The 26411-nt window shown below is 45.0% G+C and overlaps 2 protein-coding genes across 3 annotated transcripts; both read left to right on the plus strand.

Moving 5' to 3' along the window:
- The first annotated feature begins 291 nt into the window (after positions 1 to 291).
- EXOSC10 (exosome component 10) lies at positions 292 to 16291 on the plus strand. 2 transcript variants are annotated; one of them, XM_064730708.1, is made up of 25 exons: positions 292 to 453; positions 1951 to 2087; positions 3225 to 3348; positions 3836 to 3940; positions 4294 to 4459; positions 5178 to 5289; positions 5562 to 5637; positions 5775 to 5885; positions 6358 to 6501; positions 6868 to 7058; positions 7779 to 7935; positions 8862 to 9010; positions 9286 to 9336; positions 10008 to 10119; positions 10797 to 10847; positions 11370 to 11448; positions 11612 to 11733; positions 12031 to 12126; positions 12746 to 12820; positions 13254 to 13341; positions 13467 to 13540; positions 14091 to 14271; positions 14739 to 14800; positions 15476 to 15549; positions 16128 to 16291. In XM_064730708.1, exons 1-25 carry the CDS (start codon positions 325 to 327, stop codon positions 16156 to 16158), a joined length of 2697 nt encoding a protein of 898 aa, XP_064586778.1. In that variant the 5' UTR covers positions 292 to 324; the 3' UTR covers positions 16159 to 16291. The 2 variants fall into 2 exon arrangements, with proteins under 2 accessions (XP_064586778.1, XP_064586779.1); XM_064730709.1 differs by having other exon boundaries at positions 11651 to 11733.
- A 2040-nt stretch (positions 16292 to 18331) lies between these two features.
- Positions 18332 to 26046, plus strand: SRM (spermidine synthase). Its single transcript, XM_064730727.1, has 8 exons — positions 18332 to 18559; positions 18696 to 18816; positions 19028 to 19120; positions 20514 to 20667; positions 21312 to 21395; positions 21701 to 21846; positions 23931 to 24053; positions 25390 to 26046. Exons 1-8 carry the CDS (start codon positions 18414 to 18416, stop codon positions 25405 to 25407), a joined length of 885 nt encoding a protein of 294 aa, XP_064586797.1. The 5' UTR covers positions 18332 to 18413; the 3' UTR covers positions 25408 to 26046.
- Positions 26047 to 26411: the final 365 nt, after the last annotated feature.

Here is a 26411-nt window from a genome sequence, read left to right on the forward strand (position 1 = left end):
CCCCCCGGTGGGTGTTTGTGGGGAGAAAGGCCGAATGTGCCACACCGCAGCCCGGCCGGGCCATCAGGGCTCCCGTCAGCGCCTTCCTCCCATCCCACACGGGGGTGTTTCGGGGAAAAAGGCCGAATCTGCCGCACAGCAGCCCGGCCGGGCGCCCCTCAGGACTCCCCTCAGCGCCTCCCTCCCAGCCCACACGGGGCTGTCCTGCCCCGTTCTGCCGCTGGGGGCGCCTGCACTCCCCGCTCTTCTCCGCTCCCCCTTCCGGCCGCCACCGCTGCGCTCTCGCGACAGCGCCCGATTCTCGCGACAGCGCTGCGCGTCAACATGGCGGCAGCCGGCCGTGAGGGGAGCCCGGCGGGGCAGCCGGGCAGCTCCAGGATGCCCCCGGGCACGGAGGGAAGCAGCACCATGTCGGCCTTGCCCGGCTTCGACAGCCCCGACGCCTTCGTCAAGGTGCGGTGGGAGAGGGGCGGGCGGGGCACTACCGCTCCCGGCGTGCCGTGTGCGCTCGGGCCATGCCGGGAGCTGTAGTCCTGTCCCGCGGGGGCCGCGTGGGGATCCCAGCCGGAGCGGGAGGCACCTGTAGGGTGTCCCCAATGGCAGGAGGAAGGTGTGGGCCGGGCTGGCTGCTGCGGGAGCCAGAGGGGTGTATCGGGACCTGTTACCGGCCTGGGTCGGGCCCTGGCCTTGTCAGCCACCGGGGGTTCCTGGAAATGCCATGGAATCGGGACCCTCGTGGGGGATTGTCGCGATGAGAATTGTCCCATGCCTTATAAATGGCAGCGTCAGCCCCCGTGTGTTTTACCTGTGCACGATGCTGATGCCGGAGAGGGAATGGCTACCAGATTTCAAATAGGAAGCGTTGCGGGGATTTGGGGTGTTTTGTTAGAGTAATAAAGTAATTATCTGCGTTCCTGCTGGTTTAGAACTGTAGAATATTCTGAGTTGGAAGACTCCTACAGGGATCATCCAGGAGTCCAGCTCCTGGCCCTGCACAGACGCCCCTACAATCCCACCTTGTGCCTGAGAGGATTTTCCTAAAGCTCCTGGAGCTCTGGCAGCCTTGGGGCCATGACCATTCCCTGGGGAGCCTCTCAGTGCCTCATCACTGGAGGATGATCAGTAGTACTTCTATAATAATTTAGTAGTTCTATAATGAAGTTTTTGGACTTTCATTATTTAAAGCTGTCTAAATGTGAAAAACGCCAGTCACTTGTTTTTAAAATTTTAAAAGTTTAATAGTAATAAAATGGTTATAAAAATAGTAATACAATTAGAGTAATAATAATTTGGACAATTTGAGTTAGGACAATATGAGACAATAAAAACAAAGAGTTATGGGTGTCCAGGTACCTTTTTCTGAGCCTGAAAAAGCACCCACGTTAACAGAGGATTAACCCTTAAAAGCAGCAGCCTGTTGCATATTCATACACCTCATACATGATGCATAAATTCAATTCAAATACAGGATTCTGTCTGGTCATCATCAACTTCTTCCTCTGAATCCTAACAGTGCCTTTGAGGTGGGAAGAAGTTCGTTTCTTCTGATAATGGAGCAATCAATTCTTTTTCTGTGAAAGATTCAGGTGTCCTGTGGCTGCTATCTCACTGCGAGTCCTTTCTTTAAAAAAAGTATCTTACATAGCACAGTTTCTATTTTAACATTTTTTATAATGTTATATAAAACTATATAAAACTATAACACAGTACTTAAGAGAATTAATACAGCATTACCTTCTAACACAACACATATAATATTCATTTGAATATTTGCCAAAAGCCAATTATAAAATACATGCATTTTTCACACTAAATAAGTATGTGAAGTTACTCCTGGTGCAAAACCACGCAGTTCCAACCAACCAGGCAAAGTGCATTTCTATCAAAGAGTATCCTGAGTAAACACAAACAAAACACTGACAAAAAGCTGATAACGTTCTTCTTTCACAGTACGCTCTGGGCACAGTGGTGGCTGCAACAAAAGCATCCAACGGGCTCCCCCAGCCTGGAGACGAGTACGATTTCTACTGCAGCTTCCCTGGGTTCCGCGCCTACTGCAGCACCCAGAGCGACCGCCTGCTCCGCTGGTAAGGGCCCTGCTGCACCTCGGGGCTGCTGCTGCCAGCTGGCACTCTGTGGGATCTCAGCACCTCAGGACTGAGGTGTCACCGAGACCACCCTTGGGGGGCTCGGGAGTCCTGGAATGTTGCCAGAAGTGTCTGGTGGCTGGACTTTGATCCTACACAGGAGACGACACCTGTATGAGGATAGGAGGGTTTCACCGGGGTGAATGGTGAAGGGATGAGTTAATTAGAGGGTGAAACACAGGGTTTAGGATTTCTGTACAGGGGGGTTTAGAGAAGTAAGATGGAGGAATTGGGGCGTGTCCTGTCCTTCTTCTCCTCCATCTTCTGTGGTGATGGTGGCACTTTGGGATTGGTCATTACTAAAAGTGCACCGGGCAATAAGGGTAAAAGGTATTGGGGAAAAATGATAAATATTGTATACGTAACTTTGGGTATAAAGATAGGTGACTGCCCGGAGGGCGAGACAGTGTGCTCATGGCTGGCTGCTGAGCAGAGCTCTGTCGGGCCGAAAGAAAATCTTTTAGATAAACAATTAATAAACACAGAGACCGAAAGAAGAACTGAAGCCTCTTCTCGTCCTTTGATACGCGGGCTGCCCCACGGCCACCCCGGGCCTTTCCAGGCCATCCAAACAGCCGAAAATCGGACAGCACTCCAAACCAGAGGGCAGCCCCTTCTTGGGCACCTTCAGACATGCCATAGGTGGTTTATTTCATACATCCAGTTTTAGCTGCATCTCTAGCACTTGGCAGCTGAAGTGGCGAGCTTAAAGAGGGCGTTTCATTATATTGCCATGAGGAGCTGTGCAGAGAGGAGCACCTGATCCTGTCCATTTTAAAAGTCATGTTTGTGAGAACCTAATTCTAACACTCTAATACTGTATACTTGCTTTTTCTATTTACTGCTCCTGTGATGATATCTATAATTTGATTTCTTTTCATGTGATGATATCTATAATTTGACTTCTTTAAAGTGTAGAAACTGTAAGAGTGTAGAAACTATAAAATGTAGAACTGTAAAGTGTAGAAACTGTAATTTGACTTCTTTAAAGTGTAAGAAACTGTAAGAGAACTGGATGTTTTAATGTTTAGATAGCCTGCTTTCAGACTGCTGACAGCTGTGCTGTTCTCTTGCAAGCATGAGCCAGGTGATGCAGTACCACGGCTGCCGGAGCCTCATGCAAGATTCCAGCAAAGTGACAGGGCTGGAAGATAAGTTTGATATGCTGGTTGACTCCAATGATGTCATTCTTGAAAGAGTGGTAAGCAAATTATTTCTGGATGTGGTGCTTAAAAAGTGTTCTGCTGCCACAAGCTTTCTTTTATTTTTTTGTTGCAAGAACTTTAGTGGCACAGCTTCCACAATCAGTCACTATTTCCTCAATTTTATGTATTCCCTTTTTATTTTAAAAACCCTTCCAAATGCCAGGCCAGAGATCACAGCAGCTAAGGTAGGAGAGCCAAGGGGAGGGAAGGTAATATGGGATGTGTGAGGAAACTAAATGCAGTTTGACATAAAATCCTCACAGCCTGAGAACATGTCTGTACATTTGAGAGTGCTTCTGTGAGGAAACTCTTCCCCCTGATCTTCAACATACTCCTCCCATGTTTGTCTGTCTTGTGTTGCACAGAATTTGGGGGAGATGGCTGTGGAGATACCTACCTACATGATTTTCTTTACTCAGTCTGACTAGAGTGTCTAAGTGTGGTGATTTAACAGGTGCTTCACATTGTTTTTCTGGATTTTAGAGTATTTTATTGGATGAAGCATCAGGAGTGAATAGAAACCAGCAGCCAGTCCTGCCAGCTGGGTTACAGCCCCCACAGATGATTGTGTCCAGCTGGAACCGTAAGGTGAGGCCCCCAGGCTCAGTTTGGCTGTGTTAGCCCAGCTGTTCTCCCAGATGTTCTACCAGTTCTCCAGTGGAGTTGAGCAGTTAAATGTTCCTTCTAAGTACCTCTCTCTTTTTCTCTTTCTCCTATTCATTCAAACTTGGTTCTGAAATCTTTGTGCTTTCAGTTTCACATGCTCAACAGCCTTTCCTGTGCTTATGAATTCAGGATCTTGAGTCCCAGCTTTTTTTCCTTACTGGGAAAAAAGATACTCAATTTTAAATATAGGGTATAACTCCTCTGAATGTTGGATCAGACTGAGGAAAAGATCTGGTAAATCATGTTGGTTTTACCTCGATTTTTTTTTTTAATAGGCAGGAGAGTACCACAAAAGATCTCAGTCTGAAACATTCCGACTGCTTCATGCCAAGAATATTTCTCGACCGCAGCTGAAGTTTCGTGAAAAGATTGACAATTCCAACACTCCCTTTGTACCTAAAATTTTTGTCAAACCAAATGCTTTGAAGCCTTTGCCTGAAGGTAAGGGGTTTATTTTTGGGGGGTAATTTGTTGCAAGTATTTGACACAAACCTGTCCTTACAGTCTAGAGGAGAAATCATGGACTATAAAAACAAATAGCAGGAGATGTTGAACGTTTGGGTGTAGTGATCTTGGTGACACTGTTGTTTCCATAACTGTGATGACAGGGTAGATCAGCAAACAGCATCTTCTTGCTGGTATACAGCAAATAATCTGTTCCAAACAGATAATCTGCTGCTGCTTTTTACCACCTGAACATACATGAGAGTCACATTTGCATGAGAAGTCTTGACTGGTCTAGGTGGCTTTACAGATATTCTTTCAGATGGATGAGCTGCAGTGTGTGTTTGGGTAGGCCTACCTTTGGTTCTGGTGCTTTATCAAAGCTGTCAGGAACACATTCTGCTGCTGCCAGTTCATCTGTATTCTGCACTGCTGCAGTTGTACTTTCAGTAGCTGGGAAGGCTTGAAAAGTTTTTCTGAAGATTTTTCAATTTCCATCCAAGCTTTTAAGCCAAAACCACCACCTGTCTTCCTAAAAACAGCCAAGTAACGAAGTTGTTATTTCAGATACAAAATGACAGCAAAAGCAGCTGCACTAAATTAAGATTTTTTGATACTTTGTAAACTCTTGTGGTGGGTGGAGGGGGAGATAGTGGTAGGCTGAGAACATGTTATGTGGGGGACCTAGTCCAGTTATTGCATATTGGTTGTTCAGCCCTCACAAAAAGTGGACGGCAGAGAAAGGAGCGCCCTGAGGACTTGGATGTGCCAGCTGCTTTGGCAGACTTCATACATCAGCAGAGGACGCAGAAAACTGAGCAAGACATGTAAGAAACTAACCTGCCAGCAAGGTGCTTGGAGTCCCCTGGGTGAACCTGTGTGCTCAGATTGTGCTGATGCTCATCATGTATAACAGTTCTGCATGTGTTTGTGGCCACACTACATTGTATGTGATTTGCTTTAGACCTCTGCAGTTACATTAATCTGCTTTAAAAGAGACAGAAGAGGGAAACTGCCATAGCTCTCAAAGCCTCTGTGCTCTGTCCTCATAAAGAGGACTGGAATTTAGTCTGTGCTTGTCTCTTCCTAATTTCCACAGGTTTGCTCACCCTTACCAGTATGAACTGGAGCATTTTTCTCCACCAGATGAAGTTCTCAAGAAACCTGAACTCCAGGTTGGTGCCCACTTTAATTTTAAACTACAGATACAGTACATTTAAAGCCATACTTGCCAAATTTCATGTTTGAGGGTGGAGGTTGGGATTGGGAGTTGACAGTGAATGTACCATGCCTAATTCATTTGCTCTGCCAGATGTACAGGCCCATGGAGGAAACACCCTGTCATTTTATCACCACACTGGATGAGCTGGTAGAACTAAATGAAAAGCTTATGACTTGTAAAGAATTTGCCTTGGACTTAGAGGTAATCCAGTTGCATTTTATATTTAGAAGTTACACGTGTACTTTTAGGAGCTAGGAGAAAATTATATTCTTCTCATGGTGGGGTGGGGGGTGGTTTTCTCCTGGTTTTTTTACTCCTTGATATGAAAAGACAGTTCCTGACATAATATCTGTCTGATATTATCTATAAGGTTGAATTAAACTGTGTCAGTATTAGAAGTTTTCCAATGGCAGGGCTGGATGTCCACTTCTTAGTGAATTTGATCTTCTTTCAATTAATCCTGGTTTTTTTTAATGTCGTCTTAGTCACTGCAAAGAGAAAGTTTGTTCATCCAGTGTATTTTTTTCTCAAAGAGGTCTTGTTGCTCTTTCTTCCCTCATTTAGAATGCCATTTTATTTTATAGTATTTTTTTATTTATTTTATAGTATTTATTTATTTTATAGTATTGTTTCTGTAATGAATCCCAGCTTCCATCTCTCTTCCCTATTCCAGCACCACTCCTACAGGAGCTTCCTTGGCTTGACGTGTCTGATGCAGATTTCCACCCGAACAGAAGATTTCATCATTGATACCCTGGAACTGCGCAGTGACATGAACATCCTCAATGAGACCTTCACAGACCCTGCAATTGTGAAGGTCAGCTGCAAAATTCACCAGATTTTTTAAAAATTTGTATTATTGTTGTTTTAGTTTAAGCTTTCTTAGAGTTAAAATCACACTGTGTGCTCGGTTTTGATCACTCGATTTAAACTTTCTTATAATTAAAGTCACACTGTGTGCTCAGTCTTGATCACTTGATTCTGCTTTCACTATAATTTGTTCAGGAGCCTGTTTCCTTGATGTTAGTAGTGAATTGCTTGCCAAATGCACTTATTTAGTAGTTCTATACTTAACAATAAAAAACAGAGAAAAAAAATCTAGACACACAAGTGAAAGCACAGCACTACCAGCCTGGAGTGGAAATGTTCTTTGTATCATCCCCAAATTTTTATGCTTTTCAAGGTCCTTCATGGTGCTGATTCAGATGTGGAATGGCTGCAAAGAGACTTTGGTCTGTACTTGGTGAATGTGTTTGATACTCACCAAGCTGCTCGTCTCCTCAATCTTGGCAGACATTCTTTGGATCACTTGCTGAAGCTGTATTGCAATGTAGATGCTGACAAGAAATACCAGCTGGCTGACTGGAGAATACGGTAAAAACTGACCCTCAGATGGGCTGGAGCTGCAAGGTAGCACATCTCCTTGTTTGCATTGCTAGAGCTTCTGCTTGCAGGAAAAAATATGGGTTAGTCTCAAATTGAATGAGCACAGCATTTACCTGGCTGTGCCCAAAGTTTTTGAGTATTACATTTTCCCACTTTTTTAAAATTAAATTAGGTCTTTTTGGAAAGATCTGCAAAGATGAAGTAGTGAAAATCTGGAAGCCCACTTAAGAACAGTTCTTAATCACTACAATGTCACAGAGACAGTATTTGCTCCTCTAATGCCCCCACAAAAACATTTAATAACCTGTGCCAGGCAGAGCAGATGGTGTTGGAGCAGTGATCTTGACTATGCAGGTGCACCCTGCACACCCCAGATATCTCAAGTCTACATTTTGTAGGCTCTGCAGAGAGAAGAGAGCTATGACAAATACCATAGCAAGCACTTGTGCCACATGACAGCTACACAGCAGCTCTGCTCCCCAGCACACAAACAAGGATGTGAACTGGAGAGTGCACAGCATTTTACTGCTGGTCCCTGACCAATCCTTCAGTACCAAAACAGATTTTCCATGTTAGTTCTTGGCATGTTTCATATGCATTTTGCCCTAATATGCCTTTTAAGAGAGAAGTAACAGTTTCTTTAAGAGAAAAGTAACAGTTTGGCAGGACAGCTGAAATAACTTGGTGTAATTCTGGCTCTTTTTGTAGCCCTTTGCCAGAAGAAATGATCCGGTATGCCCGTGAGGACACTCACTACCTGCTCTACATCTATGATAAAGTGAGGGAGCTGCTGTGGGAGAGAGGCAAGGAGCAGCCCACCCAGCTGCAGGTTGTGTGGCAGCGCAGCAGGGACATCTGCCTGAAGGTAAAGCTTCACCTGCTTTGATTACCTGCACCTATTCTATGGCTTTGTCTTTTTGTGTGTCTGAAAACATCTGCATGTACTCTCAGTCATGTGCAGTCACTTTCACCAGCTGTGGTCCTTGCATTCAGATGCCTTCCTGCTCTTTTTTTGAATGCTGATATTCCTTGGCCTCACAATGCATTCAGGTGTGTTTTTTCCAAGATATTTGTTACACTTCTGGTTCTGCTGGATGGTCTAAAAGTACAAAGCCTCACTGGAGCTGCATTCATAGACAACTCCATGGTGCCTGTGGAAAACACTTTGTGTGATGTAGTAAAGCTTGATGATAGCAAAGCTGCTCCTGAATTTGGTGAGGGTGGATTTCCCCTAACAGTGGATGAAAAATGTGTTTTCGATAGTCTACATTTAGGATCAAGTAAAGATCATGTCCTTTAGTAACACATGTATGTGATTTAGTAAAGACATTTCAATGAATAGTGCATCCTGATGATTTAGTAAGACACATTGTCCTGAGTGAATTTAGTAAAAGCATTGTACATGATTACTAAGACACATTGACAGTGAATTTAAGATTCCAAAGAAAGCACATTGTACCTGAGTGAATTAGTAAAGAAATTAGAGTGAATTAGACACATTGTACCTGTAGTGAACATTCTAACTAAAGACACATTGTACCTGAAAAAACTGAATATTACTAAAGACACATTGTACCTGAGTGAATTTAGTAAAAGCACATTGTACCTCAGTGAATTTAGTAAAGACACATTGTACCAGAGTGAATTTAGTAAAAGCACATTGTACCTGGGTGAATTTACTAAAGACACATTGTACCTGAGTGAATTTAGTCCCCTGATGTCCGTGTGAGATTCTATGTGTAAGAGAGGTAATACAGAAAGCTCATGAGTGCTTCTTTTTTTCCTATCCAGAAATACATCAAGCCCCTCTTTACAGATGAATCCTACCTTGATCTCTACAGGAGGCAGAAAAAACACCTTGATACCCAACAGCTGGCAGCATTCAGGCTGCTGTTTGCATGGAGAGACAAGATAGCACGGCAAGAGGATGAGAGCACAGGGTAGGAAGTCCTTTGTTATGGACACTGACTTAAAGCTTTAGTAAATCTTTTGGATTATGCCCCTTCCACCCTTGAGATGGGACAACTTTGTTACCTCTAGAAATTACTGTACTACATCAGGCTGCTTGTTACACAGAAGTTCTGTTATGTTTCTTTTCTTTTTAAATTATTTCATCATCTCAGACCTTGTAATGAGGGCAGAGTTGTGTGCTTTGAAGGTGTTTTTAATTGCTTTTAACATTCTATTACATTCATACCACCTCTTTGTGTTGTAGGTATGTGCTACCCAACCATATGCTGTTGAAGATTGCAGAGGAGCTGCCCAAGTAAGTTTTGTTCACACTGAAGGAGTTTTACTTGATCTTAATATCCAGCAAGTTCACTTCCAAGTGTGGAATTACTTCTGCAGTTGGGCCCTTCCTTCCAGCTGTCAGTGCTGCTTTTCTCTATAGCTGTTCAGCTTGGAAGAGAAATAAATAGCAGTACTCCTTTAGAAGGCTCCAGATGTCTGGGATACATCACTTGGATTGTATTGCACTAATGAACCACATTCCTTGGCATTGCTCTGTGTTACACACTCCCTCTGAGATTCCTGCACTTTTACAGAGCAAGGCAGGGGTGAGTGCCCCCAAAACTTATTTGTATTTTTATTGCAGTTCCTAAAGAATGGGGATGGCAAGGGACAGATCCCTTAAAACACCCAATTTATACAATATTTTCCTCAAACATTTGGCACTCATCACCTAACAACCATACTTAAGAATAAAAAAAAATACATCTTTAAAGGCAGGTGAATACTGAATGAAATGATGATGAGGAGAGCTGACATGATGGCTTCTCCTCATCTGCACAAACCTGGTGCAGAATTTTATCACAGATATTAATCTGACTTGTCTTGCTCTGTCACAGCCAGGATAGTGATTAAATCCTTTGAATTGCCAATGCCAACATACCAGCCATAAATACAGCAGACTGAATTTTCCTCCTCTCTCTGCAGAGAATGCCAGGGTATCATTGCTTGCTGTAACCCTGTCCCACCCCTTGTTCGGCAGCAGGTTAATGAATTGCATCTGCTCATTCAGCAGGCCCGAGAGATGCCTCTTCTCAAGGTAGGAATAGCTTGTACCACACAGGAGACTAATCACTGACATCCCTAAGCCAGGCCTGGAGCTGAATGCTCACCTGTGATGATGTATATGCTGAAATTTGCTTTTTGAACACTGAATTTTCTAGTAGAACAAAAAGATGTGTTGTAACTTCTTGCCTGTCTGCTGTGTAGTGGCTTACACACAGTGTAGTTTCCTGGAAAGCTGGAGCAGTTCTTGAACAGAATGCAGCTTGTCTTATACTGTACATCACATTTGCCTGTGTGAGGAAGAACTCCACCTTGTGGAATTTGCTGGCCATGTAAATGGACTCATAAATATTTTACAGCTATGGTGAGGCAAAAGAACCAGCCTAGGTGTAAGAAGTTAATCAGTTAAAATATATCAGCAGATGCTAGGCGAAAGAACCAACCTAGGTGCAAGAAATTAATTAGTTAAAATATACCAGCAGCATGTTGATATTAATGCAGCTTTCATCCTTAGTGAAAAAAATATATGTGAATAAAAATGTGCCCTCTCTGTGTGAGGTGTTTGAATGTACAGCCAAATGCAAACACTGCAGGAGAACAAGTAATTTTATTATCCTGCTAGCTCGTAATAAATGTGATGAAGACATTGATAAGGTGGCCAGTCTAGAAGAAACAGGGTTTTAACTGACTGACCTTTCTCTCCCATTCTAGTCTGAGATGACTTCAGCAACCAGGAAGAGAGCACCTCTGCCCAACCCTGAGGTATTGTTTGCATTGTATTTTTACTTTGTGTCTTAAGCCTTAAACTTGGAAACAAATGTATCCAAATTCTACCTGCTGCTAAATTGCTTCTCTCATCCAATTTACAAGTTTCTCTGCTTTAGCATAATGACACTTATCTGTGCCAGATTCATAATATTACCAGTTGTTAACTGATATTTTACAAACCACCATAAAGCAGCACTTAAGGTTTCATCAGCAAACATTCTGGCTGCTGGACAGTTTCATGTATGTTGAAATATATTGACTGAGCTGTAAAAAGAGAGGTTTCAGATAAGTTTCTAAGGCTGACTCCTCTCTTGTCATGTACATGAAGTGCAGCATCTCATTAGCTCATGGGTGTTTGCACAGGTAGCCTTTTGATGCCAGATGAGCTACACTAAGAATATTCCATCTCTGAATTTCATCCCTTTTTTTTGAATTTTCATTAAAGTGTTTCTGCAGTATGTGAAAATAATAGATCATAGTGTATCAATGGTGTTTATAATTTGAATCTCTCTGCAGAAGCTGGAGAATGCCCTCTTTGGACCACATGACAGCTCACGGATTCCTATGGAAGATTTTCAGAATAACTCTGCCTTGGGTAATTTAGAGTTAACCTAAAAGCTGTGCTAATAATGCAATGATGGAGCTTTGACATGGGGAAAATAGCCAATCCTGAAAAAACTTTCAGGGAAACCTCATGACACAAAAGAGCAGTAAAATACACAAGACTCTAATAAAAATTTTGTCTCCTTTTCATGCAGACCCTGCACTGGTTTTGGAAGATGTTTGTCTCTTTTCAGACAGTGAGAGGACAAAGGATATTCAAGATAATCAGCCAGAATCAACATGTCTTGTTGCTACTACCACTGTCAGCATATTCAGTGTAAGCAGTATGTTTGTGACAGTGTCAGTATTGAAATAATAGAAAACAGATTTAATAACTGTGTTTAAGTGTTGAAATAAGCTGGGAATGCTTGGCAGTGGTGCTGACTTTTGACAGGCATCAGGCCTAACCAAAACAAATGGGTTAGGGAGCCAGCAAGGTTCCTCCATGTCTCTGGAGGGTCACTGCTCTCAGTAGAATTTCAAGAGTGAGAAGCAACATGGCATGAAGTGGCAGTAGGCAAACAAAAAGAATATTTGTGTTAATATTTCTTCCTTTTTTTCCTTTTCTTTTAAGGAATGTGATGAAAACAAAGGAAATAAGAAGACTTTGACCACTGCACAGCGGAAAGCTCAGCTAATAATGGAGTCCTTTGAAAATCCATTTAAAATGGTAAAAGCTCCCAATAGTGGGATTCAGATTCCCCAGTGCAGAGGGTGCCCTGAGCTTGGTTTTCAGCCATATCAGAAGGGCCTGATAGAGCATCAGCTGCTGCTCTCTGACTGCAATCAAGGGATTGTCCCTGCAGAGACACATGTGTGGAATTGTTTTCAAAACACATTAAAATACCTCTTGGATCCAAGTCTTTCTACATAGCAAACAGACCATTCACCATGGTTTTTTAAGCTAGTTTTAGGTTTTTCAGGTTTTTCATCTGTCCTTTATGGCTAGGATTAGTAAGCTGATTCTACTCTTTTAATGAATCAGAAGAACAATAGAATGCTGTTACACATTTGGAGTGGTAAATTACCAGAAAATAATACCAAAATTTTTCCTGGGGTGCAGTTGATGATTGGTCTGTTGGGGATGTTGTGGTTTTGTGGGGAGGGGGTTTTAGTTGTTTTTTTCTTTAGTATTTCTCTTGGTAGCTGTGGTGACTTCTTTTTTTCTACAAGGTGTTCTATCTGTAGAATATTTCTTCAAATGAACTCACTGATTTACAACAAGTAGCATTTTAGCAATGAGCTAAATGTCACATGCTGTTTAAATCAAATTTTTTTCCTCTCTACAGTATCTACCTCCAGAGGAGAATTCTGCCTATGTCTCACAATCTGCAAAGTTTGACCCATCATCAAAGATTTATGAAGTAAGACTGGTGCTAAAATTTCCTGCCAAGTAGTACAAAAGAAACAAATAACTAGTTTATTTTCCATTGGGACCCTCAGCAATACAGATTTATTTTTTTCTCCTTGGATATTTGAGAAACTTAACATGTTTCTGTGACATTTGTGTCCTTTGAAGAACCAGGGATTGGAGACATTCTGCTGTATAGTCCCTGTCTGTCAAAGCTGAAAACTGCTGAAAATATGTGTATTTGTTTTTGAGGATTGTTTGTAGCTTTGAACTTTTAAAGCATTTGGTTTTACTTCACATGGTATAGCAGATCTTAATCTCTTTCACAGTTGAATTTGATCTTTTGTATTCATAATGAGCACCAGCATGTGTTAGCAAGTTTATAAACAACTTCTTACCATGAAACTTTAAAGCAAGTGTTTCCAGGTAATATTTTTTCCTTGCAGATCAGCAATCGATGGAAGTTGGTGAGTCAGGCACCAGGACAGAAGAAGCCCAAGAATGAAACCAATAAGAAAGCAGCCCAGCAGCCAGGTACAGCCACTCTTCCCTTCCTTGGTGTGTTTTGAGACTTGATACAAAACTGCTTTGCTTGCTTTTTCTAAGCCCCTGGCTAAATTACTCCTGCTTTTTACAGTAATGCTTCTTTGTCTCCATAGCTGCCCCTGCCCAGACACAAAAGTTGAATAAAAAGCCAGCACAGAATGTTGTATCAGTTCGCCAGCAAGCCATGGTATGTCATAGAATTCCTCCTCCAGCCATTGCTCCTCTTGACTGTTATAATTCAGAGTGAAACTCTGAGCCCTGTAACTGAAATACCTGAATATTTATAAATATCAATATAATTGATAGTAGCCTTTGTGTGGTGCTGCCCTGGGTGTAACAACAGGCTCCTGCTAATTGTGCTGTGCACATCATCCCATCCCTCCACGTGTGCACAGGGGGTGTTTCCCACTGCTCCTCACTTCCTTTAAGGCTCTGCAATTATTCTGCATAGGTTCCCCCAAATATGCCAGTGGGGCCACAGCAGATCTCAGCTTCCCATATCCTGTGAAATGACAATTTAGCTTTTTATAGAAGTCTCTACTGTGAGGTACAAAAACAATAAAATAGCAGTTCAGGCCCCAGGAAGAGCACAGAGATTTCTCCCCATGCTGTTATTGCCAAAGGCAAGAGCAGTCACTGAAGCCTGGCTCCATGGGGCAGTTAATTTGCCCAATGAGATGTTTCACTGTCCTTTCTTCAACTTACCCTTTTTTCTATTCTGTGGGTTGCTTCCATAGCAGGAACAAGCTAATAGGAAGAAGGAGAGAGACACAAGTGAAATAGGAGCAGAAACAGGAGCAGAGCTGCCAACACAAGAAAAGAAACGGCAGAAAAAAACCCAGCAACCAGAGGAGCTGGAGGCACTAAGGCAGTTCACCCCCTTTGATTACAGCAATTCCAGCTTCAAAGTGTTTGCAGGTAAGATCTGAGCCCTTCCAGAGTGCTGCACACTGTGGAAAATGTTCCCAGCTGAGCCTTGAGAGGGCTGTGTGAGTGTGGGTGCCAGTGCAGTGCAGGCTGTTACACTGTGCTTACCTTATAGTGGGGACATAGTTCCAAAAATTGGCTTGAGGAATGTACACTTTAGTATTCCTCTTGTATTTGGAAACAAAATCCTGAAATAATTGGCCAAGTGGATTGTGGATTTGGATTTTGTTTCTTTTCTCTTATCTGTTTAATTGGACCCAGGAGCTAAGAGGCAAAGGGGATTTGACTCCTTTGTAAAAAAGGAACTATTCAAAAACATCTCCTGCCCTTAAAAGATTGTTCAGCATTTTACTGTGTGGGAGGCTGTAGTGAAACCTCCACATCATCAGAGGAACACTGTGGAATGCATTGTTCTTTATAGAAAATTTTAATAACAGCTTCTCTCCTCTCTCTCTTAGGAGGCAGCAAATCAAAACAATCACCACAATTTGATCCTGCCAAGCAAGCTCACACAGGCAAGGTATGGACCTGTCAGAAAAGGAGGGACAGAAATGTGGGTGACTGTATGTACCCAGCTGGGGCTCTCTGGGAGGGCAGATGATATTTTGTGCATCTGCAGGTTGTTCCCTAACAGCTGCTGAGATGCAGCTTCCATTCCCAAGTTCATTATTCATTATTTCTTCCCATTCAGGAGGAGCTTCCTTGGAGTCCCTCAGACTCTCTTGTTGTTTCCCACTATTCATACATTGCTCACCCCTGTGCTTCTGTACATCACAAGCATGACATTTGGACCACAGCAAACCACCAGGAATTCCAGTTCCAAATTGAATTCTCAAAAATCACAGGCATTCCAGTGGTTCCATGTCAGCTTTGCACGTTGCTCATGTACCCCTCCAAGTACTGTTATTAGAAACAGTCTCATCTGAGAGATTTTTTTACTTATTGCTAATTGAGATTGAAAAGAAGAAAAAACCTATAAATAATCAAACCATTGTTTGATGAATGGACTTGCTGATGAATGGACACAATGTTTTGTGCTGCCTTTTAATGGATATTTAGGGAAGTCTGTGACCAGCACAGGGAAGTCAATGAGCAAAGTTCTGTGAAATTGAAAAGATCTGGCAGCACATGGAATATACTTGGGAGGAACCTCACTGTGGTGATGTTTGATTTGTTTGTTTGTTTCTGTGTGCAGAAATTTGCTGGAACTAACAAACTTCAACAGTCTGGAAACCGGAGCATGTCCTACCTGGTGGGGAAAGCTGAAAGGTGGGGTTTTATCCTGTCCTCATCCAGCTGGAGTGTTTGCACACCCCTGCCCCAGAACCTCAGCTATTGTCCTCTGCTGCTGTGGGAACTTTAGCATATGTTCAGTGGAAGAGGTTGCATCACACCCTGACATCAGTTTAAAGGACAAAAAAAAGGAAAAAACAACAACAATTTAGGATTAATGCAAGACAATTAATGCACAAATTTCGATTAATGCAATGACTGGGTGGAAGGTTTGAAATGCTGAGGTAAAAGTTGGTGTTAAAGGGTGTGGGAGTTGCTTTCTTTGATGAGAAAGGTGGAAGTGGAGAACATCTGCCTAGCTTGGGAGGAATAAGAGTTCTGCCAAATATGAACATTCTTATTGTGAATAGATACTTAGTGTTTAGCTTGCAGGGTTTGATTATTGTGTGTTACTTTGTCATAAAAGAGCAACACCAGGTAAGGGCAGCACTGGAGGGAGAAGGGTGCTCTGAGCCTCAGGGCCCTCTCTTGATAGAATCATTGTAACATGGTTGGTTTTCAATCTTGAGTGAATTTACTGCAAGAATTAAAGTGGTTTTTAAACTCTTTTGCAGGGGTTCGACACACCACTGGCCAAAGAGATAATCTTTGTTACAGGACCTGTGGGAGTTGCTGCTAAATGAAACAGTAATTAGAAGTGTTACCACCATGAGGAAGCAAATGCCAGTCATTGATCAGTTTTTGTACAGGAAAGTTTTTAAAACCATTAAAATCCTTTTTTTTCCAAAAGGAAAAACATCTGTTTTTATGTCACTTTTGTTGTATTCACATTGTTGGGGTTTTTTTTCTAATTATGCTCACAGTGTTGCTTTGTTTATAATTTTGAAAGTTTATCCTGTGTCCTCAAACACAAACTTGTCACTTCTTGGAGCTCAAACCCCAGCAGTTCAGAGAAGGAAATGAGGCCAGAGTGTCTTTCATGATAGACCTTGCTTACAAATTGAACTGCACAGCTCATCTCTTACAATACAAGGTAATTCAGGAAAAAAGAAAGTAATACAGAAAAGGAGTGTGTTTACCTCACAGTGTTGGTGTACTTTAATGGAAGGATTGTATTTGTACTACTCTCTGTAGAAAGAGAATCAGAAACAGTATCATCACTATTGGATTGGTCAGTGACAAAGTTTATTCTGATGAAGACCTCTGACATTTTAACAGGGCTTTATTTTACAAAGACTATGAGGAGGCTTGAGATTTAGTTTTTTTCAATGTTTTTCCCTGTTTCTGGGAAATAGGGAGTGGAAGGAACAGAGATGGGGTTTTTCTCCTTAGGTATCTTAGGGTGAACAGTGCTGACTAAGGATTGTAATGGTAGAACACAGTCTCTTTCTTAGAAAATCTGCTTGCATGGCTGAATATTGGAGAATGTTTATGTAAAGAGGCAGTCAAATAGCAATTGTCTCCAAGTGGATTTGCAGGGGCTGCCAATTCCTTCCTTGTCAGCTTTACCAGTTCTTGTTATTTCTTTAACTTGAAGACATTGCAAAAACCCTATCGGTCCAGGGAATATTAAAATCTGTGGTTTAAATCCTGTACTTTAAATTCCAAGGAAAGTGACATTTCAAGGATGATCCTAATTTTAGTCTTTTTCTGTTTTCCCTTTATGAATTGCAAAACGTTTTTAAAATGTCTTTAATGGAAGTGACTAGCAACTACGTGCATGCTTTATTCACTTGGTTGCGCCTGTGCAGTTGTAGCACTGAGGTTTCCCCTACTGTGAGGTTGTTTTACTCTTGTGCAGCAGCTGTTGGAGGTCTGTGTGTAACCTAGTTGGAGAACTACTCTCAGTAGAGCCTTGGTGCATTTCTCCCAAAGTCTGCTTCTCACAGAACATACCACATTCTGTAAGCCCCTCACCTGGGCCCACCAGCACTAGAACTGCATCTGCTTTTGCAATATCCACAGAATCATAGGATGGGAAGTTCGTAGGCACCACAGCAAATCATCTGGTCCAAGCTCCCTGCTCAAGCAGGGTCATCTTAGAGCACATGGCACAGGATTGTGCCCAGATGGAATATGTGCAGTGAAACAGTCTGCACGCCCTCTATGGGCAATCCAGCCCTGTCCTTGGTCATCCACATGAGAAAGTTCTTCCTAAAGTTTAGCTGGGACTTCATGTGCATCAGTTTCTGTGTCCCAGCGGCTGGCGCCACTAAGCAGAGCCTTAGTTCCCTCTTCTTGGCATTTTCCTTTTAGATATTCACACATTACTGAGTGCCCTCTCACTCGTCTCTTCTCGATGCTAAACAGGCTCAACTACCTCAGCCTTTCTCCTTGAGAGATGCTCTCACCAGCCGTCCCCGTGCAATCCGACACAATGCGTGCTCATTACTTAAAACACCCGAATTAGACTTTTCGTTTTTCCGAAAATTGTCCTCTGGCGGTTCCGCAGGCGGGACGGAGCGGTGCCGAGGGTTCGGTGTGCTCGGAGCAGGGGCCGGGGCGGCGCGGTGCTGAGGGCTCGGAACAGGCCTGTGGCGGCTCGGTGTGCTCGGAGCAGGGGCTGTGGCGGAGCGATGCGGTGCCGAGGGCTCGGCGTGCTCGGAGCAGGCGCGGAGCGATGCCGTGCCGAGGGCTATGAGCAGGATCTGTGGCAGCGCGGCTCTGCGCGGCTCGGGCGCGCCCTTTCCCCGTGGCGGCGGGGGCGGCCCCGCTCCGCCCGCCCGGCCCTGACGCGGCCCGGCCGTCACGGCGGCCCCGCCAATGGCGGCGCGCGCAGGCGGGGGCGGCGCGGGGCCCTGCGCGCGGCTCCCGCGCCGGTGCGGTCGGGCGGCGGCGGCGGCAGCCGAGCGCAGGTGGCCCGGCCCGGCGGCGGCCGCTCCGCTCCGCGGCGGGGCGGGATGGAGCGCGGCGCGGCGGCGCTGATCCGCGAGGGCTGGTTCCGCGAGACGTGCCGGCTGTGGCCCGGCCAGGCCATGTCGCTGCAGGTGGAGGAGCTCCTGCACCACCAGCGCTCCCGCTACCAGGAGATCCTCGTCTTCCGCAGGTGCGGGAGGGCCGCCCGGGGCGGTGGGGGGATGGCGGCGCCGGTCAGCGCCATGCGGTGGGGCCTGGCGGCGCGGAGAGGGGGCGGGGGAGCGCGGCCCCGGCCGGCTCCAACCCCGCTTCCCCGCTCTGCCCAGCACCACCTACGGCAACGTCCTGGTCCTGGATGGGGTGATCCAGTGCACGGAGCGGGACGAGTTCTCCTACCAGGAAATGATCGCCAACCTGCCCCTGTGCAGCCACCCCGACCCCCGCAAGGTGAGCGCTCCCCGGCCCGCCCCTCAGGGCTCCCCCAGCCCCCGCAGGGCTGCCGGGGCCTGTCCTGGGCCGGAGCGGGCTCCGGGCCCCGCGGTTCGTGTCCGGGCACCGGGCCCGCAGCGCCTGCACGCCGCTCTCCTTGGGCCCTAGAGCCGAAGTTGCCGCGGGCCGAGCCCGCTGACAGCCCACGCTGTGCCCTCTTCCCTGCCAGGTGCTGATCATCGGCGGCGGCGACGGGGGCGTGCTGCGGGAGGTGGTCAAACACCCGACCGTGGAGTCCGTGGTGCAGTGCGAGATCGATGAGGTGCGTTGGGCTCCCGGCAGCTCGGGGCTCCTGGGCGGGCTGCCCGGCAAGGCAAAGCCAGCCCGACTTCACATCACCCTCGGGAGCTGCGCCTTCACCTGCTGTCTCTCGTCAGCACCAGGCGCGTTTGCTGCTGGTTCTGCTGGCGTGACAATGACAGCGCCACCTCTCTTTGCCTTACGAGTCATCTACGTGGCAGCTGGCTGCCTCTTCTGTGTGATTTCTTTCACACACACACGATTGAGGCCCTTCCAGGCAGTCGTGGGCCAAGCACGGGATCTGGAGGAGTGCCCTGGCTCTGTGGAGGTGCTGCTGTTCCCTCTCCTTCACTGCCGAACACAGTGCTCCCGGCAGAGGAGGGTGGCTGCTTGCCTGAGCAGTCACTTGCAACCAAAATCAGGAAATAAGCAGCAGGGATTAGCTTCTGTGATAGATGGGCCAGTTGCTTTAGAAACGGTTATAATTTTCCGTCTAGTACAACAAACTTGGAAGAGAGGAGGTCACTACCAATTAGAGCATGTTGGGGCTTTGGCTTAGTGATGGGGACTGTCAGGATGTGGGTGCCTGCTGAGAATCAGCCTGTGACTGATAACCTGTGTGCTCACAGAGCTCTCCAAGTGACAGTCGGTGTTAGGATGTGGGCTGGTAACTCTGTCACACCACTGAAGTTTACTCTTTCCCCAGTCCTCTCAGCCAGTTCTATTTTACTTTACTCAGCCTTTTCTCAGAGAGTTTTGCTCAGAGTAAAGCTCTATTAAGAACAGGAAATTCTGCTATATGAGATTGTGTGCTCTTTCTGCCAGCTAAGTAGGCAAACATCCCTGGTTTTAACAAGCCCTGCCTGACACCAGCATATTTTTTTGGTTTTGCCAGCTGTGAGAAGCTGCTAGTGTTCAGTACAACTGCAGTGGCTGCCTAATGATTTTAGAGAGAAAACTTTTATCTTAATAATGTCTATAGTTCAGAGATGGGGACATTTCTCATCTTGCATTCAGAAACTTGCTAGCATGGTTTTACTTAGGAAGAAAAATAAATTGATTTATCTGAGATCACCTATGCAAGTGACGTTCTGTAGGAAAAAGGAGCACAGAGCAGTCTGACCTGTAATCGTATTTGCTCAGTTCCTCAGAGAGCTTTTGAAGCTCCAGGTTTTTGTTGAGCTTGGCATAGACAGGACAACAGTGTCACTGAACCCTGAGGCTGTAGGAAAAGGCTGAGAGGAGCTGGCTGAAGATGCTGGCAGCTTTTGTGGCTTTCACTGGCAAATCAGGCTTGAGCTGAAGGTACTGAAGGAAATGACTCATTGTGCTGTTCTTCAGTCCCAGCTGCACAGCACTCTGAGGAGCAGCTTCTTGTGAGCCTCTGACCCACTTGTGCTCTCTGTGTGTTGCAGGATGTGATCCAGGTATCTAAAAAATACCTCCCAGGGATGGCAGTGGGCTATTCCAGTGCTAAGCTGACATTGCACGTGGGAGATGGTTTTGAGTTCATGAAACAGAATCAAGAAGCCTTTGATGTGATTATCACAGACTCGTCTGACCCCATGGGTAAGAATTCTAGCCATAAAAGGGCACTGTTTTCCACATACCTCCTCCATTATTTTTTTTTATTCTGCCTACCTCTTGGAAGTTCTGCCAGCCTGCTGAGGATCCTTTCAAGTGAAAAGATTGTTGCCGACTTGGAAACCATAAAATTGTATCAGCAGGCCTTCAAGCCAGCTGTTACTTCTCTCTCCTCAAAATTCAGCTCCAGCAGCTATTTCCTGTGGCAGAGTTGTTCCCTGAGTGGAAGGGCAGCTTTGCACATGTGCCTGCTGATAAAGCAGTGGCTCACACACTTGGTGTAGCCCCTGCCCTGAAGATAGCTGGGGTGAGGCTGCTGTATTTCTGAAGGGGGAAACTGAGGAACAGAAGGACCAAATGTAGATATGGCACCTCATTTTAGGAACCCATCAACAAGTCTGAGTCACCTTCAATCTTGGCCTAGTCAGCACAGAGAGAGGCATCTCTAAAAAGCAGTTTGGAGCAGGAGTTCTGCTTTACAAATGCTCAGTGAAGCAAGAGGCAGCTGCTAAGACTTTGTTTAATAGGGGATCTGGGCTTGCTATTTAGCAAAGCTAAAATCCTGACTGTTTTGCCTTGCTAGGGGTTTCCCTAGGCTCAAACATTTTCTTTATTCACCTTTCTCCCAGGTCCTGCAGAAAGTTTGTTCAAAGAATCTTATTACCAGCTGATGAAGACAGCGCTGAGGGAAGATGGGATTCTCTGCTGCCAAGGTGAGGAAGCTGCCCCTGGGCAGAGGCTGATGCCAGAGCTTCACATCCCAAGTGTGAGGCACAGAGGGGACTCTTCCTGGGGAGGTGAGATGCAGGGAGTGAAATGTGTCATCTCCCAGGGAAAGCTGTGGTTTTGATCTCTGTCAGCTCATTCATTATTGGACTGGGCTTAGCAAAACTGGCATCAGGGTCTGTGAGATTACATGAGCTGGACAGATTGGGACTTGGAACCACTGCTCACCTGGCACAGTGCTGTGCAGAGCAGAGGGGCAGCTCTCTCACACTGCCTGCCTTTCTCCCTGCAGGTGAGTGCCAGTGGCTGCACCTGGATCTCATCAAGGAGATGCGGCAGTTCTGCAAGTCCCTGTTCCCGGTGGTGGAGTACGCCTACTGCACCATCCCCACGTACCCCAGCGGCCAGATCGGCTTCATGCTCTGCAGCAAGAACCCTGTGAGTGCCTTTTCCTTTCCCTACAAACCTGCCTGAGGTCATCCCTTGCAGAACTTAAGCTATGGCACTGAATTCTCCCAGCTGTGGGGCCTCAAGATTCTAGAATTCTCAATTCTTGATTCTTGAACCCCGTGAGTTCCACACACCTCAAGGGCCCTTTTCCATTCCCTACAAGCCTGCCTGAGGCTGTCCCTTGCAGAATTTGCAGAACAATTCTCCCAGCTGTGGGGCCTCAAGATTCTAGAATTCTCAATTCTTGATTCTTGAACCCCGTGAGTTCCACGCACCTCAAGTGCCCTTTTCCATTCCCTACAAGCCTGCCTGAAGCTGTCCCTTGCAGAACTTCAGCCATGGCATTCAATTCTCCCAGCTGTGGGGCTTCAAGATTCACCTGGCTCTGCCACCCAGAGCTCCAGAGCTGCAGTGCAGCCTGCTCAGTGCTGAATGATGTGCAGAATTGACCATTTGCTTTAAAAATGGTCATAATTTTCCATCTAGTACAACAAAGTTGGAAGAGAGGAAGTCACTACCAATTTTTTAAGGTTTTGTCTCATTTGATGGTGACTGTTACAAAGCAGGCACTTTCTGAGAATCAGGCTGTGACTGATTTGATGATACCTTATCATCCCTAAAGATAAATGAGAGAGCAAGCCAGACCAACTAGAGAGTGCACTTAGAAGCACAGCAAACCTTTAGGATCTCTGTTTTCACCCCCAAAGAACTCTCCAAGTGAGAGTTGGTGTTAGGATATGGGCTGGTAACTCTGTCACACCACTGAAGTTTACTCTTTTCCTAGTCTGCTTCAGTGTGGCTGAAGGGAAGCCCATGCCTCCCCAGAACTCTCTTGAGGGGAAAATAAAAGCACCAAAGTCACCACTATGCACCTGGCATCATAATTCTGCATGAAAGGAACAAATGTCAAAAAAAATAATACCTAAGATAGAGCTGGACAAGCCAGGGAGCACAGGACAGATTTTTGCAGCATCATGCTAGACAAGGAAACTGTCCAGTGTTTTAAGATGGTTTTTAGATGATGTTTAAGATAATGTTGAAGGTTTAAGATGATGTTTAAGATAATGTTGAAGGTTTAAGAGGATGTTTAAGATAATGTTTAAGGTTTAAGATGATGTTTAAGATAATGTTGAAGGTTTAAGATGGGTTTGGGGTGCCAGCATTGCTGCTGCTGCACATGGTTAACCCGGGATGCTGGCAGCATGCACCGTGCCCAACATGGATTCTCCTTTGAAGAGCAGAGCCTTGTTCCTTGGGTGCTCATCACACATCTGTGCCATGGCTCATGCAGTGTGACCTCATGCACTGACATCTGTGCACAAGTGCTGGTCACAGGAGTTACAGAGCACAAACCCCAGCCCTTGGTGCTGGGGCTGTGCAGAACCTTTGGCCTCACACTGAAACAGAAAGTTATTTGTTTTCCTCTGAGTCATCTCAGTTCTCTGCCATGCATCAGGATGCCTGTCACACAGCCTTTGGCTCCTTATTTGTTAAAAATGAATATTCCAATTTAATAATTAAGGATATTATTAATTAATCAAAATATAAATTTGGAAAAAGCCACAAGTGATTCAACTCTGAGCCAGATGATCAGAGTTGGGGAACCCAGGATTTGGTCTCTATCACACCCAAGTCCCCATGGGTTTCCAAATGTCATTTCTAAGGGGTTTGTTTTATACAGTATTTTGGGCTCTGGAAGGGGCCCTTCTTTAGCATATTTTAGCATATTATTGTAGCTTTTCTTTCTTGCTGCCACGTTTCCCAGAACTGGTGGATAATTGCTGGAATCCTGTCAGGTGGAAACTTCCTGGCATAAACTTCTGACAATGCCTATCAAATGCCTCCTGCTGGGGTCTTGTCAGACAAGAAAATCCCTTGAAATATCAATTTCTGGAGACAGTGTCTTCCTGGTGTTTTAATCTCCATTCTTATCACATAGCCTATTACTGCTTGTTGCCCAACGCTGCCTTTGTACACAAAGTGCTGTGGTTTTAATTTCCTTTAGCACTAATTATTTTACAACATATATTACATTATCCAAATAGTCAAAGGTACTGACTTTGCTTTTGCAGAACACAAATTTCCGGGAGCCAGTGCAGCAGCTCTCACAGCAGCAGGTGGAGGAGAGGAGTCTCAAGTACTACAACTCTGACATTCACAGGGCAGCATTCATCCTGCCAGAGTTTGCACGGAAGGTAAGCCAGCCTGTGCCACAACACCTCCCTGCAGGGTGAGACAGGAGTGGGAGCAGGATTTCTTGCAGTGCCAAAGATTTCTGTGGGCAAGTCAGAGCAGGACAGCATTTTGTGTGACAGAGCAGAGTATGAGTCAGGCAGGGAAGACTGGAGTTCGTTTAGGAGCTGTTCTTTGGGCTGATGTGCTGTGCCTTGATGACAGATCACTCCTGCTTCACCTACCAAAGCCAGGTCCAAGATGATTTTTACCAGCAATTATTCACATCCCCCTTTGAAAGGGAGCTGGGAATAGTCCATGCAAACTTAAACTTACCAGAACCTTTCAGCCTGGGACCACAATCTCTCCAGCAGCCTGTGCCAGGTCTGTTAACTGCACAAGCTTGCTCATTTGTAAAGTCCCAGACACACTGAAGGGAAGCCCATGCCTCCCCAGAGCTCTCTTGAGAGGAAAATAAAAGTACCAAAGTCACCACTATGCACCTGGGATCATCATTCTGCTGCATGAAAGGAACAAATGTCAAAGAAAATAATATCTAAGAGCTGGACAAGCCAGGGAGCACAGGACAGATTTCTGCAGCATCATGCTCAACAAGGAAACTGTCTGGTGTTTTAAGATGGTTTTTAGATTCTGTTTAAGATAATGTTTAAGATGATGTTTAAGATAATGCTTAATGTTTAAGATAATGTTTAAGATGATGTTTAAGATAATGTTTAAGGTTTAAGATTATGTTTGAGATAATGTTTAAGGTTTAAGATTATGTTTAAGATAATGTTTAAGGTTTAAGATGATGTTTGAGATAATGTTTAAGGTTTAAGATGATGTTTAAGATAATGTTGAAGGTTTAAGATGATGTTTAAGATAATGTTTAAGGTTTAAGATGATGTTTGAGATAATGTTTAAGGTTTAAGATTATGTTTAAGATAATGTTTAAGGTTTAAGATGATGTTTCCGACCCAAACTCTTCTGTGCTCTTCTGATTGGCGTTAGAGGCAGAACTGGTGTTTCACACTGGAAAGCTCCAAAATCATAGATAAAATGTGCTTGATTTCTAGCACAAATGAGAGGGTAAAGAAGGGATTCTCCAGCATAGATCAGTCTTGTTTCTTGAAGGATGGTCTGTATTTCCACATTATTCCATCATATGCCCACTGGGCTGCAACTGCAGCTTCCAGAAAAAAATTCCTTAGAATTTTAGTCATTAGAATTACAATTAGAGTGTTGTAGGGAATGAAGGCAAATGCCATAACTGTATTTCAGAGGTGGTGATTCATGTTTCCCCTGCAGCCTGCAGAGCTGGGGCAGGTCCATGCTGACGTTGTCTTTGGCTCTCTGCAGGCCCTGAGCGATGTGTGAGACCCTGAGCTGCTTCCTGGCTCCAAGTTGGACTCTGAGATCTTCAGTGACGTGGCTGGGATCTTCTCAGCAGACTGCAGATTTGCTCTCCACTGTGTGGGATTGTTTAACCCTTGGCCAGCCAACATTCCCTCTGATGTGTTAAGGATGATGGGGCATAAGCCAGATAAGACTATTGAAAAGTCCAGTGACTTATTGCCTGAGGTCAAAACTGTTCTTTCCAGTGCTGGAAATGTAAGATGTCTTTTTCCTTTCATCCCTGCACCCATTCTAAATTCTCCCATCCCAACCACACTCCACACCCCTCCAGCTGATGTGATGTATTTATAACTGACACATATTTCTGTCTGGTGGGCTGGGAACAGTCCAAAGGGTCCCTGACTCAGCCTTAAGCACAGAGAGAAAGAGAGAGGGAGCTTTGTGCACAGTCAGCTCACTCTCTCCTCGTGGGAGCTCCCTGCTGCTGACACTTCTGGACTGGTAACAGGTCTGAGCATCCCACTGCCCTCGTGTGACTCCTGCCCTGCTCTGCAGCACAGCTGGAGAAGCCACAGTGCAAACTGTTGCCATTCACAAGAGATCTCCCTCCAACCCTGATGGAGTAGCAGTATTAAACACCAGCCAGGCATGCTGGCAGCAGTCTTGTGGCTTTTTTTTTTTTTTTTTTTTGTTAAAGTTGCTCATTTTTTTAATTGGTTAGAAACAGAAGTGCTGAGGTGCCAACAGGCTGACTGCTGCTCTTACCTGTGCCCTCAGAGAGGTTCCAAAGAATGTTTATCAATATGGTGATGATAGGTTTTATATATATATATATATATATGTATGTATATGTGTGTATATATATATATATAAGCAAACCTTAGCTGCATTGCCTGATGTTCAGTACTGATGTTGGGGAGTTGGTTGTGCTGACAAATCTCTCATCTCAGTCATGCTGAGATGCCTCAGGCCTGGGTGTTTGCAAGTCCTTAGGAGGCATCATTATTTCCAATGCTGCCCCCAGA

Source organism: Zonotrichia leucophrys, chromosome 21 (genome assembly GCF_028769735.1).
Source record: "Zonotrichia leucophrys gambelii isolate GWCS_2022_RI chromosome 21, RI_Zleu_2.0, whole genome shotgun sequence".
NCBI lineage: Eukaryota > Metazoa > Chordata > Aves > Passeriformes > Passerellidae > Zonotrichia > Zonotrichia leucophrys.

What these genes read in the sequence shown, in the direction of transcription:
- EXOSC10 (XM_064730708.1), top strand. Translation starts at nt 325, where the DNA reads ATGGCGGCAGCCGGCCGTGAGGGGAGCCCGGCGGGGCAGCCGGGCAGC. An exon ending in CCACTGTCAGCATATTCAGT is followed by an intron (nt 11,734 to 12,030) that starts GTAAGCAGTATG and finishes TTTTCTTTTAAG; the next exon opens with GAATGTGATGAAAACAAAGG. An exon ending in CAGCTTCAAAGTGTTTGCAG is followed by an intron (nt 14,272 to 14,738) that starts GTAAGATCTGAG and finishes TCTCTCTCTTAG; the next exon opens with GAGGCAGCAAATCAAAACAA.
- SRM (XM_064730727.1), top strand. Translation starts at nt 18,414, where the DNA reads ATGGAGCGCGGCGCGGCGGCGCTGATCCGCGAGGGCTGGTTCCGCGAG. An exon ending in GCCACCCCGACCCCCGCAAG is followed by an intron (nt 18,817 to 19,027) that starts GTGAGCGCTCCC and finishes CTTCCCTGCCAG; the next exon opens with GTGCTGATCATCGGCGGCGG. An exon ending in TGCAGTGCGAGATCGATGAG is followed by an intron (nt 19,121 to 20,513) that starts GTGCGTTGGGCT and finishes TGTGTGTTGCAG; the next exon opens with GATGTGATCCAGGTATCTAA.